This window comes from Phacochoerus africanus, chromosome 8, assembly GCF_016906955.1.
Source record: "Phacochoerus africanus isolate WHEZ1 chromosome 8, ROS_Pafr_v1, whole genome shotgun sequence".
NCBI classification, from domain to species: Eukaryota; Metazoa; Chordata; class Mammalia; order Artiodactyla; family Suidae; genus Phacochoerus; species Phacochoerus africanus.
This window is the reverse complement of record NC_062551.1, coordinates 158017577-158032046: the sequence shown is the minus strand read 5'-3', so window position 1 is coordinate 158032046 and position 14470 is coordinate 158017577. Positions and strand designations below refer to the sequence as shown.

At 39.3% G+C, this 14470-nt stretch overlaps 1 protein-coding gene across 1 annotated transcript in view; it reads right to left on the bottom strand.

The window, feature by feature from the left end:
• Window positions 1–1292: 1292 nt before the first annotated feature.
• Window positions 1293–14470, bottom strand: part of NDC1 (NDC1 transmembrane nucleoporin) — a 53001-nt gene continuing 39823 nt past the window's right edge. Inside the window, exons 17-18 of the mRNA XM_047789042.1 lie at window positions 5735–5895; window positions 1293–1607 (exon numbers count right to left, since the gene is read on the bottom strand). Coding sequence (XP_047644998.1) covers window positions 1544–1607; window positions 5735–5895 — 225 coding nt within the window. The 3' untranslated portion in view covers window positions 1293–1543. The remainder of the gene's footprint in view (window positions 1608–5734; window positions 5896–14470) is intronic.

The following is a 14470-nucleotide window of genomic DNA, read 5'->3' as shown; positions in this document are numbered from 1 at the left end:
ATTCATTTTTAATTTGTCGTGTGCTGGCTGAAGGAGTAAAAGATAAATCAAGATATAATACATCAAGTAATCAGACAGTTGGTTGAAATATATACCACATTAAAGATTCATATATAGGAGTTCCCATCATGGCTCAGTGGTTAACAAATTCGACTAGGAACCACGAGGTTTCGGGTTCGATCCCTGGCCTCACTCAGTGGGTCAAGGATCCGGCGCTGCCGTGGGCTGTGGTGTAGGTTGAAGACGTGGCTCGGATCCCGAGTTGCAGTGGCTGTGGTGTAGGCCTGCCGCTACAGCTCCGATTAGACCTCTAGCCCGGGAACCTCCATATGCCTTGAGTGCGGCCCTAAAAAGACAAAAAAAAAAAAAAAGATTCATATATAGTATTGTGCTGACTTGAGGAAAAAGATAATATGAAAAGAATTACAAGGGAGCATTTCAGTTCAAAGCTAGTCCAGGGAATATCTACCAGCAGAATTTTTAATCTTTCCTCTTCAAAGAAGTTGATCTAATAAATTATACGATTACCTTTTGGGACATACAACATACTCCTGAGGACAGTAACCCCTCTGACGTTTCGGTTTCACTTGCTATTTGATGGCTAAATTGCTTCTGGCTGTGAAGATTTTCCTCATATATCTCAGCTATCTAGTTTACATTGCAAAGGTTGCTGCTTCTGTGAGATCAATTAAGCTTCAGAAAATAATTTGATATAATGAAGATGAGGGTAGGGGAAAAAAGGGTGCTTATTGGTTTTCCCTGCAAAACTTGGCAATCGCTTAATGTTTTGTTCCAGAAAAAGAAAGCAAAACTCGTTGAGAAAATACCCATACACTTATTATTTACCAGCAGGATATAAAATAAATTCATAGACATTAGTCAACTGTCTTTTGAAAACCAAATGCGAATGTTTAACCTTGTAACTTAAGAACCGAATTTTTCCACATTCCTTTATACAGAGTTAGCATCTGTAAATTGAGACTTTTTTGGACCATCATGCAAATTTAATTTGTCCCTGGAAACAAAAACACAACCTAACAGATTAACAAAATATGTCCTTTGGACAATACTTTTTGTGACTTTTCCTCCACTGTTACCCTTTTTATCCTTCAGTAAACAGAAACTACCCCCCAAAAGTTTACGTATTTCAGAGTGGCCAGGAAGGACTGGATCAAGTCAATCCATTTCACTTTCTGAACTGGCTTTACTGCTCTCCAACGTAAATCCTAAAAATGTCCTAGTTATTATTATGAAGCTATATAAGCTACAAACATTTCTACTGCCATAGATGCTTCTGTAAAATTGAATAAAGATTTTATTATACCACACAGACAAAAAGCAATCGGTACAGAAAAGGCAGCTTTTGGTTATTCTGCTGAGAATTTCCATGATTTCTCCCATTAAAGTATAGTTTTCAAAGCAACCACCACGACAAAGGAAGCATCTAATTAGTCCATTTTCTTCTGATCCAAGAATGCTGAACATTTACTGTCCCATCTGTAGTTGTATCAGCAGTGTAATGAACACAGTTTATATTACTTAACTATTCTTTGAACTCCAAGAACTGTTGAAGTCTTTTCTGATGTTCTGCAGATGCTTGCACAGCACTAAATGAAACATAAATTCAAAGCATAAGCTTTATTTTACATTAAGCATATTAAGTGAACCACAGAACACAGAGTCAATATTTTTCAAAACAATTAAAAACGAATAGAAATCTTCACTTATTTAGTACTTCTGAAAAAGTTGGAAGAAAACCCTCCTTAATCTAATGAGGAGGAGGGTGTGCATTCAGTAACGGCATGCTTCTACCTTCTAAAAGAGCAAAGCAAATTAAGACTGACAAGTGAAGGCAACGATTTTAACCTGCTTTGCTGTGGAACCTGCTGTGCAGAGTTCCAGGCCTTGCAGTAGATTTTCTGGATTTTATTATTTTATTTAAACCAGATTCCAACATTATCTTTGAGTTGTGGAGTATTTCAATTGCCTTTAATATAAAAATCCTTTAAACTAAAATGTTTGCTTAAAATACAATAGACTCCACTAATCGTTTTCAAAGGTAACAGCTTGGTGGTTTAGATTTACTTTTCCCTTTGAACATAAGTTCTGTCTTGGATGGGGAAATTGAGTTCACTCCATACCCTCACCCCCACAAAAATACATTACCTTGAAAAAATTGGGGTAAATATATACTGAAACTAGTATAAATTAAACTTCTGAGCAGAAATTGAATACAATGAAAGATTTTGGTCTTCTAGCTGTTAAGAGTAATACATCACTCCTGAATGATAAAATTCCAGGTAACTGAAGGCCACCACTTTAAAAAGTGTCAAAAGTCTTAATACAGTAATTTTGCTACAAGCCATCCTCAAATGCCTTATATTATACATATCTCTACTTTCTTAAACCATGTCGCTGCCATTTACTGAACCATCCCAAGTGTATTTTTCTGTTCAGACTCCCTCTAGGTGCCAATGAGGCTGTCATCTCTAACTAAATGGCCCTGAACTTTATAAAACACAGAGCCTGAGACTGTTCTCATGACTCGTCTCTCTGGTAGCAGGCACTGTACTGTATCTTACTATTGTTAATGCTCCTGACTCTAATAGCAGTCTTCCCTTCAAATTTTAATGTTAGAGGCTAGAAAAAATCAAATTTGCCCAAATTAAAAGCAAACATGGGGTTAAGTATCCAGCGCTGCCGTGAGCTGTGGTGTAGGTCAAAGACGCGGCTTGGATCCCACGTTGCTGTGGCTGTGGTGTAGGCTGGCGGCGACAGCTCCAATTGGACCCTTAGCCTGGGAACCTCCATATGCCATGGGTACGGCCCTAAAAAGACAAAAAAAAAAAAAAGTAAACATGTCTCAAGAGCTGACTTCATTTACACCTCGTTCTCAGAGGGAGAGATCTGAGGAATGATAAACCAGGATATTAGGAATAGGTATTGTCCCAACAATATATAAAGTAGTGTGGGCTTTACAAATGTATGATCCCATTTTATCTCTATTAACAGAAAACGGAACATAGTGGGATGGATAACATACCCCTGTCATGGGAGGGTAAGCAGTATAAGAATGGTTCAGAGGTGAGCGGAGACAAGAGTCTCCTGGTTAAGAGGACAGACAATTCAGATAGACCCCCGGGATCAGAAATTTGAGTCTAAATTCTGGTTCTACAATGAGATGCTGCTGTGTAGCACTGGAAACTATGTCTAGTCATTGATGATGGGGCACGATAATGTGCGAAAACAGAAGGTGTACATGTATGTGTAATTGGGTCACCATGCTGTACAGTAGGAAAAAAACTGTATTGGGGAAATAACTATTAAAAAAAAAAAGTAAAAATAAATAAATAAATAAATAAATTCTGGTTCTAAAATTTACTACCTACTTAATCTCAGGCAAGTTACTTAAATCATGAGGTAACTTGCCCACAAACTGCAGAGAGTCAATGGTGTAACCAGACATAATACATCCAAATGTTTTAATTCCAAACCTAATATTTCCACAATACTATTCTGTTCTGTATTTGTACAAAACAGTCTCCAGTGACCTCATCAATTTTGGTACATATATAAAATATGGCTCTTCTCAGAGAAAAGAAACTAAGGCAGAGTTTCATTCGCAAAATTTTTTTAACAGTCACCTATCTCCCTTTCTCATCTAAGAAATTAATTTTCCCGGAATTCCCTTCGTGGCGCAGTGGTTAACGAATCCGACTAGGAACCATGAGGTTGCGGGTTCAGTCCCTGGCCTTGCTCAGTGGCTTAATGATCCGGCGTTGCCGTGAGCTGTGGTGTAGGTTGCAGACGCGGCTCGGATCCCGCGTTGCTGTGGCTCTGGCTTAGGCCTTGCTGTGGCTCTGGCTTAGGCCGGCGGCTACAGCTCCGATTTGACCCCTAGCCTGGGAACCTCCATATGCCGCGGGAGCGGCCCAAGAAATAGCAAATAGACAAACAACAAAAAAAAGAAATTAATTTTCCCCTTTTCTTCCTGTTTTGCTTTATCATCAATATACATCACATCTATTTCATTAGCTAAATTCATTGAGTGTTTTCTGAGAGTACCTGACATGGCAGTTTACATCTTAGAAGTACCCTAGCGTTACACAGGGTAAGAAGGTGGAATTTTAAGAGCAAGAAAGACCTGATTTCAGGTTCATGTTCTAACAATGACTAGACTGTGAGGAGTTCCTGTCGTGGCTCAGTGGTTAATGAATCCGACTAGGAACCATGAGGTTGCGGGTTCCATCCCTGGCCTTGATCAGTGGGTAGGGATCTGGTGTTGCCGTGAGCTGTGGTGTAGGTTGCAGACGCGGCTCTGATCCTGTGTTGCTGTGGCTCTGATGTAGGCCAGTGGCTACAGCTCCGACAGGACCCCTAGCCTGGGATCTTCCATATGCTGTAGGAGCGGCCCAAGAAATGGCAAAAAGACAAAAAACAAAACAAAACAAAAAAACCGAAAAAAAAACAATGACTAGACTGTGCTATGAGCAAGTTTTTAACCTCTTTGAGTCTTAAGTTTCCATATCTGTACAATTATGATAATCTCTATACCTCACAGGCTCTTTGAGAAGAGTAAATTTAAAAAAAACATATATAGTGGATAAGTATATTGTCTAGAACAGCACCGCCCAATAGAACTTTCTGTAATGATGGAAATGTTTTATTTTTGTTTTATTTTAATGAATGATGGAAATGTTTTCGACTTAAGCTGTCCAATATAGAAGCTACTAGCCATATATAGTACTGAGGACGTGAAATGTGGCTGCTGTAACTGACAAACTGGATTTTTAATTTTATTTAACTTTAATTAATTTAAATAGCAACACAGGGCTATACGTATTTGGAGTGCAGATCTAGAGGGCGCTCAATAAACTGATTTTTTGGTTTGGTTTAAACATGTGAATAAGTGTCTTGAGGACAGAGGATCATCTATAGCTCTTATTCCCGACACAGAACCGAAGCATTCCAGAAACCTTGCTGGTGCCTCCTTACAGGAGAATGCCTCGTACGACTGACCATGGACGTAAAAGGAAATACACTGTCATTTCTGAAAACGCATTTGAAGAAGCCCTAAACTACATACAGAAGAAGCAGAGCAATCCCTTGTATCTTTTAATGTTCATTTATAATTACAATAAACATAATTTAGTCAATAACCTAAGTATCCCTTACCCTGCCTAGCTAGATTAGGGTAGGCAAGCAGTAAACATCAATGAAACTAAATATACACAGGTGTGGCATTTGCGGTTTTCTTTCTGGTTCCATTTCTGAAGGTGTTGTGATCCATCATTGTTTTTCTAGCATGATTCACAAAGCGCCAAGGACTCATTTATGGAATAGTCTGCTCACCCCAAGTCTTAGCTTGTTGACCAAGGTGTAATACTTGAATTATTTTTAATATGCTTTTCTGGAGAGGTATTCATTTTGCCTTTTTTTCTCCCTTAAGTATGTTTTAGTAATCTAAAAACACGATACATAATTACATTCGCTGCTTTTATAACCTTCTATCCTCTTTTTTATTTTATCCATGTGAATGAAGGCCCCAAAGCTTACAGGCCAACATTTTAAAATGTACATATTAAATCTAAATCTAAACTGTTCATTCCCAACAGAAATCATGAAGGTCCCAAAAGAATGCTTTCAACTTGTGAGCCTTTATAATTCTTCTACCCGTTTCTCTTACTAATTTCCCAAAAGTAAATTATCATGGAACAATAACAGGTAAACTTACTTTAGATGTTCACCGAATGTCGTAGTTATTCGATAGATGGCAGTTTTCAGTGATGCTCTAAAGGCAAACCTTAATGTTTTATAGGAAGTGTCCACCAGGCTTCCTGAAATCCGCGGTGGTTTACTGGAAGCATGAGGAAGCTTGAAGTACTTGTCAACTGCCTAAATCAAGAAGGAAAGAAAAGACATTATTAGTTCAGACTATCAGAAAAGTCAACTTACACCAGAGCATTAAGGAGATCTCATTTCAGACAGACAGATACAGAGGCACACACACACAAATATGTAATAAAATATTTATTTTGGGTCACAGTCCACTGCAGTGCAGTAGAAAAACAGTGCAGTAGAGGTCCAGTCACTTCAGCAGTTACCAGAAAAACATCCAGACTTGTCCTCTAAAAAGAAGTTAGAAAAACGTCCAGACTTGTCCTCTAAAACAGCCTTTTGAAAATGCAAAATGGAGACGTGAAACACAGATGCCCTACTGCTTATGTTGTATGACAGATTTATTATAAATCTCAGCCCCCAAAAGACCAAAACTTTATGCTTTACATAAATAAGCTTATTTACTAAACTAGTTTATCCTCCTTTTCGATTCTAGATGATAAAGCATCTATGAGCAAGAACAGGCGGGTGAGAGAGAATTCACAAGTGAACAATTTATTTACACCTGAAAATATAAGAGACTTAAGGTTAACTTTTAAAGGTCAAAGATAAATATTATATTTTAAAATGATATAACTATATTAAGAGGAGGGAGAAGGAAAGTGAGAAGTGTGTTAATCTACCCCAGCAAGGCTAATGTCTAAAATGCAAAGAAGTAAGCCTATTATTTGTAGCTACGGATGTAACTACCAAAAGTACTTAAAACTGAAGTTAAAATTTTAAAAAAGTTAAAATCATTTCTGCTATCATGTTTTTAATTTCAAGAGCTCTTTAATGTCATTTGAGTGATCCTTTTTACTTTTTTGGGGGGGATCTCTTTTTTTTTGTCTTTTTTTAGGGTCATAGTTGCGGCACATGGAGGTTCCCAGGCCAGGGGTCTAATGGGAGCTGTAGCTGCCGGCCTGCTCCACAGCCACAGCAACGCCAGATCTGAGCAGCGTCCTCGACCTACACCACAGCTTGTGGCAATGCCAGATCCTTAACACACTGAGCGAGACCACGGATCAAACCCGCAACCTCATGGTTCCTAGTCAGGTTAGTTTCTGCTGTGCCACAACGGGAACTCCCCCTTTTTACTTTTTATTTCAGCATCCTATTTTTGTTTCAAGAATGTAATACCCTCTTTCTTCTCAGGATTTTGATGATTTCTGCTGTTTTGCAATCTTTGTTTGTTTTATAGTTTCTTCTGAGCTACTACTTTTCCCCACTTTGGTTCTTTGGTCTCTATCTTCTGTACTGGAGACTTTCCTCAAAAATCTAGTGATTCCCTGGCTCCTTACTAAGAGTGGACCTCCTAAAGAGCTGACCGAAAGCTCCGTGTACACAACTGGAGGTAACTGACAAGGCTCTGGGGACGTGACTGGAGATGACCGACAACAGGATTCACGATAGGTGATCTGCGTGGACCTTCCTGGGGTGAGCACTGAACTCAGTAACTTTAAGTCTTTCTTCTTGATCTGATCAGAGTCATTCAAGAAGAGTCTTCCAGTAGCCTCTCTGCAGGGCCTGGTCCCCAGTGCTCAGGGGAGCCAAGTGGGGAACAGATCTACCAAGCACATCACTATGCTTTTAGCAGAGCACCCAAAACTGTCAGCCTCCCTGTCCAAGGACCCCACGTTCTACTCACTCTAGAAGATAAAGCTCGACTTCTGCTGGAATGAGGGAGAAGCACCACCTCGAAGAATCTAGGGATCTAATTGGTTTTCAAACAACTCTCACCCAAATCTTGTTTTGACACCTGTCCCTGCACCTTTGGTCCTAGAGTCATTGGTGCTTGCCCCTTACCAACTTCAGATTGGCCTCTGGAATCTGCCTCGTTATCTCAACCATCTGCTCTCCAGCTCTGAACACTTTGTTGCTGTTGTCTCCTTTCCTACTTATGGATTTATGTCTTTTAAAAATTCCTTTTTACTGTAGTTTAGCAGAGTTTAGGGGAAGGAACAAGACATGATACATGCGTTCAGTGTGCCATCATAACTGCAAGTCCAATCATTTTTTCTTTCAACAGTAACTTGTGAGTGTGTTTCCCAGGACTGAGATATACTTGAGAAAATTTCAGGCAGTATGGGAGATGGAATTTAGTGACATACTTAAGCAATATTAAATAACACTGAATCATAACAGAAAAGTTTCTTCTTTTTCAATTTTCTTGCAAACCTTCTAATAAACCCTCAGTATATCAGGAAAAATCGCCATCATCATTTACACCTGGGTCCAATGGACCCTTTTTCTATAGTTCAGTCTTTTTACAAAAAATTTACAGAAGAATGACATAATAATGTAAAATAACGATATAGAAATTTAAAAAAGATTATAAGCATGTTTTCCAGATTCTGAAATACGTCTTTTGACTGCAACTAGCTGCTTGTCAGTTATCATGAATGAATCTGGAACATATCCATCTTACAATTTTGATTTCATATTGAAAATACATCTCCAACAGGTTCTAGCTTATCATTACTTCTGGTTCCTTCTCATACATCTGTGCCATCAAAAATACATTTTTTAAAACTTTTGACAGTTCTTAATTCTGTTGAAGAGTTCAGCCACTTTCTTTGGACCCTAACTGTGCAAAACATTTTCATTCTTAGGTTTATAAAGATGAAGTGAAATGATCAAATACAGCAACTTTTTATTGTATGTGACTTTTTTCGTTTCAACATCATTTCCTTCCACTTGCCTTTGAATACACATTTGTATGCCATCAGCACGTGTCCACTTATGAACCATATAAAGTAAACTTCGGTGTACAAATAGCATAGAAGGTGAAAGAATATTGTTATATGTACTATTAGCAAAATGGGATGATTTAGGTTCTTAGTATACAATATTGTGGGACAGAGCCCTTCCTGTTGAATGACTTAGTAGATGAGAATATCTCATACATTGCCTTTTTCTCCTTAAAAATTCATTGTTCTGTCAATTCTTGCATCTGAGAGAGTATATCTAGAATACTGTTATCTGAAGATTCACAGTCTGAAATTCCTCTCATATGACCAATTTCACCATCATCATTAAAGTCTAGAGCTGTGGTGCAGTGTACAATACGGTATAAGACATATGTAGCCATTGGCAGTTGGAATGTTGCACATCTGAACTGAGATATATACTGTACGTGAAAAATACACAGCAGATTTTGAAGACTTAGTATAAAAAATATAAAATATGTCATTAATAATTTTATCAATTAAACACATGATAAAACCATACTACTTTAGATACACTGAGTTAAAATAAAAACTATCTTTAACATTTACCTGACTTGGTTGGTTGCTTGGTTTTGTTTTGTTTTTCTTTTTAGGGCTGCACTCCCGGCATATGGAAGTTCCCAGGCTAGGGGCTGAGTCAGAGCTGCAGCTGTTGGGATTCAGCAACATGGGATTCAAGCCACGTCTGCGACCTACACCACAGCTCACAGCAATGCCGGATCCTTAAGATAGATCCTTAACCCACGGAGTGAGGCCAGGGATAGAACCCGCAACCTCGTGGATACTAGCCAGGTTTGTCACCGCTGAGCCACAATGGGAACTCCACTTGGTTTGTTTTTCTAATGTAACTACTAGAAAATGTAAAATCACACATGTGGATGCTATTATTTTCCCACAGAACAGAGCTGGTCTATAGTCCTGCCTCTTTGCATTTATCTTCTGATTTATCTAATATAATTATTTAACATATTGGCAATTTTCTTCCTTTTACAATCATGGGGTGGACATTTTTTAATATATGAATTAACAACTGAATTTAAGGAAAGCTTTATAAAATTATAAAAGCTGGGCATTCCCGTTGTGGTGCAGCAGAAATGAATCCGACTAGTATCCCTGAGGATGCGGGTTTGATCCCTGGCCTCACTCAGTGGGTCAGGGATCCGCCTTTGCTGTGAGCTGTGGAGTAGATCACAGACACAGCTCGGATCCCACGTTGCTGTGGCTGTGGCCTAGGCCAATAGCTGTGGCTCCAATTTGACCCCTAGCCTGGGAACTTTTATATGCCATGAGTATGGCCCTAAAAACCAAATTATGTGTGTTCAGACTACTTATATACCTCTTCTTGAAAGTTAATGTAATACTATATGATTTCATCATTCTTCTATTTTCTTATTGGTCTTTTTACCACAACTGGAATAACTGATGTTATTATAGCTGAAATAATTCCTAGGACAATCAAATAGCAAATTGTTTCAAGATACTGGAAATGTAAAATCACTACGACTCCATAATACATCTTAGATTTTAGTCTCTTTTTTTTAGGGCTGCACTCGAGGCATATGGAGTTTCCCAGGCTAGGGGTCCAATTGAAGCTATAGCCACTGGCCTGTACCGCAGCCACAGCAAAGCCAGATCCGAGCCTCATCTGCGATCTACACCACAGCTCACTGCAATACCAGATGCTTAACCCACTGAACAAGGCCAGGAATTGAACCTGAATCCTCATGGCTGATAGTCGGGTTCGATAACCGCTGAGCCACGACGGGAATTCCAACATCTTAGATTTTAAAACAGTCTAAAAGTTAATTGTAAAATAATGAATTTTGGGGGGGGGGGAGGCGGTGAGCAGTCACGGCATGCAGAAGTTCCCGGGCCAGGAACTTCTGACTCAAGCCACAGCAGCGACAATGCCAGATATGCACTAGGTCACCAGGGAACTCCTAAAAGAATGAATTTTGTTTGATCATTTTCTCTTCATTCTTTGAAAGACCTCTAAGAAAGAATAAAAGCCATAAAATATTTATCCTTACAAACAACTGGAATAGCTCAAAAAACAAATGCAAAAATTAAACTGGACCCAAAAGACTCTAATGGTATAAAAACTACACTGGGGAAAAAAAAAAATCTCAGTTTGGAGCTAATGTGTCCTTAACATATCTCTAATCCTCTCTAACCTCCTTTCATAACAACTGTAAGCAGACTTGAGGTTCAGGGACTTCAACAAACAATGCACAGCTAGAGCGTAACCCTATTGTCTTTTCTCATTTTCACTGTCTTATTCTCAGTACTGAAATCCAAAAAGCCCTGATCTGGCGGTAAAACTTGACCTGGGCTAACACAGGCTATTTATAATCTTTATCCCACTTAATAAGAATATTCATATATTTCATTGGAGAAAAGTATTAATATATCTGATTAAGGAGATGCCACCTTGAATAGCAATAGGAGTGTTACATAATGTGTGCTATGAATACCACATTACATTTTGAAAAATCCAAAAAAACCGAAGTTTTTAAATACATCCTAGGGTTTGAGATAAGGGGCCTATATTCTACTTCTAGCAAATCAAACTAGTTTTCCTTTTATAATAGTGACACAAAGTTTCCTTTTAAATAAATTTAACTTAAAACACAAAGTTTCCTTTTAAGTAAATATTAAAACACTAAGTAAATAATGGTTCATTTAGGTGGCATATAAATACCACTAAAATTACAACAAGCGTATGATAATAATGAACAGTTATGCAAAAACTAGGAGGGTAGTATATGATAACTGAAATCGAGGAAATACTGGTTTACAGCATTTAACGATGTGCCCCCTGGTTAGGAGAACTAAGTATGTACTTAATCAGCTGTGAGATTAAACCCGTATCTATTGAGCACTCATTTTACGTGCTACCCAGGGTTCCTGCCCAGCCCTGAAGACTCAGATCATACAACTGGGATCTTGCCTATCTCGTTAAGAGTCATCCCAGACAACGAAAAGAGTAGGAGTGAGTACTACACACCACTGAACAACACTCTTCAGGGAAAACAAAAAATTCCATGAAGGCCGCACCTTGGCCCTAACAGAAGACCAAACAGAAGCCGCACCACAGACTGGGCGCTTTTTGCCCATTTATATTTATAAGCAGTAGTATATGCACAAAAGCCATAGAAAGAGAAAACGTCAGGTGCTTTTCCCCTAATATTTATCTAAAGGTCCACTGTGCAGAGCTTTGAAAATCCCTGGTCTCAGGGATCCTACTTATAACCTAGTTTAAAAAAGAAAAAAGGTTTACTCCACTAAAGCCAGAATCGCAAACAAATGCTAAGGCTAAGAGCAGATTTTGTTACGGAAATCATGACTATAGCGCTGTTTTCCAATCTGAGTGCTACTGTCATTCCAGACTGGAGAGCTAAATTTATTGACTTCAGTTATTGTGTGCCAATAACTCAGTTAACCGGGTTATAGATATCATCATCTCATTTAAATAATAAACTAATTCACCTACCAAGCCATACATGATAACCACTTGTTTCATTTCGTTTAACTAAAAGTTTTAATAATAACAGCACCTGCTATCTACTGCATCTCTAACACCTGTCATTTAAGATTCGACAGACGTCATCTCTAACCCTCATAATATCACTGCAAGATAGTAATTCCACTTTAAAGATGAAAACACTGATCTCAGAAAACTTTAATAAACTGCCCTCAGTTCCTCAGAATGTAGCGGAGCCTGGGCATCTGTCTGATAGTCACCTAGACTACTTGCTTACTATTGACAGCAATACTCTTTTTTTAATCTTTAAAGTTCTTTTCTCCTGAACAATGTAATAATTCTGTCATACAACATGGTAGTACTGACAACAAGGTAATAAGAGCTAACATTTGCCGAGCACTTAACATGGGCTTGGCGCCCCAAGTGCTTTACAGAGATGATCTCATTCATTCTTCACCACCCTATGAGGTAAGTACTATTATCATTACCCCCATTTTCCATTTACAGAAACTGCTGTTTAGAGATTACCATATTTACTGGTTATATATGACACTCCCCCGCCCCCATTTCATAATTCCTGCAGTGGAGATGTATCTTCTAATTGACAGCATCTTAGATTCAATGAAATATGGTAAATTTCTCTTCCAAAGCTGCACAGCTAAGAAGTAATAAGAGCTGGGACTTCGACACAGGTAGACCTGGCTCTAGATCTCACACTGCGGCCCTTCTGACATGCTGCCGTTTCTACCTGGAGGAGGATAAGAAATGCATGCCCAGAGTTCCCGTCGTGGCGCAGTGGTTAACGAATCCGACTAGGAACCATGAGGTTGCGGGTTCGGTCCCTGCCCTTGCTCAGTGGCTTAACGATCCGGCGTTGCCGTGAGCTGTGGTGTAGGTTGCAGACGCGGCTCGGATCCCGCGTTGCTGTGGCTCTGGCGTAGGCTGGTGGCTACAGCTCCGATTAGACCCCTAGCCTGGGAACCTCCATATGCCGCGGGAGCGGCCCAAGAAATAGCAACAACAACAACAACAACAACAGACAAAAGACAAAAAGACAAAAAAAAAAAAAAGAAAGAAAGAAATGCCCCTGCCAAGCCCTCACAGAGGTAATCTGATGTGGTGGAAAGCAAAGGACTTGAAGTCTGAAAGCCTGGTTTTCAAATTCACTCAACCATTTATAGGGCATAATTTTTTCCTTTTTTTTTTCTTTTTCTTTTTAGGGCCACACTTGCAGCAGATAGAAGTTCCCAGACTAGGGGGAGAAATGGAGGTGCAGCTGCCGGCCTACACCACAGCCACAGCAATGTGGGATCCAAACTGCATTTGCAACCTACACCACAGCTCATGGCAACACTGGATCCTTAACCCACTGAGCGAGGCCATGGACTGCACCCACATCCTCATAGATACCAGTCGGATTCATTACCACTGAGCCACCGCAGGAATTCCCATATGGCATAATCTTAAATAAGTCATACCTATAGATAGTATGTCTTTTTGAGAAAGGCTCAGTTATGAAAAATAAACCTTATTCTAACTTTATGAGATTGCTACAAAATTAAACAAAGAGTTTATCTTTTGGAGAACTCCTCTCTTCCTTCTGACTTCATTACTTCCTCAGGGAAGTCTAGAGCCTTCACACCCTTCCTTTCAATCACCTATTCACAAGACCAGCTTAGATTCACCCTTTTATCTTCTCCGATCATACTGCACTTTCGTACACTATGGCATTTATGACAATTGTAGTTTCTTATTTGTATGATTTTGTTTTATAGTCTGTAAGCTCCTGGAGGACAGGAATCATGTCTGTCTTTTCTCTGGATCTTAGCACATGGTTAACAGTTTGATAATTAACCTCTACTGGATGAATCAACTGTGAATGGCATAAAGGTCAACTTCGATATTCCAGGTATATCAACATTTCACCTTCAGGTGATAAGGCAGAAAATATAATAGAGTTGATACCGTGCATCAAGGAGACACTGACTTTTCAAGGACCAGAAGGCTTTCTGAGAATTTTAAAACATATTTTTAAAAATGAAAATGTTCTGGAGGAGTTCCCATTGTGGCTCAGTGGTTAACAAATCTGACTAGCACCCGTGAGGATGCAGGTTCAATCCCTGGCCTGGGTTAAGGATCTGGCACTGCCGTGAGCTGTGGTGTAGGTCACAGATGCAGCTTGGATCCTGCATTGCTGTGGCTGTGGTGCAGGCCGGCAGCCACAGCTCTGATGCAACCCTTAGCCTATGAACCTCCATATGCCACAGGGGCGGCCCTAAAGAGAAAAAAAAAGAGAGAAAAGAAAATGTTCTGGAGCTGGATGGTGGTTGGTGGTTATAGAACCACTGTGCCTGTACTTGATGACACAGAACTGTACACT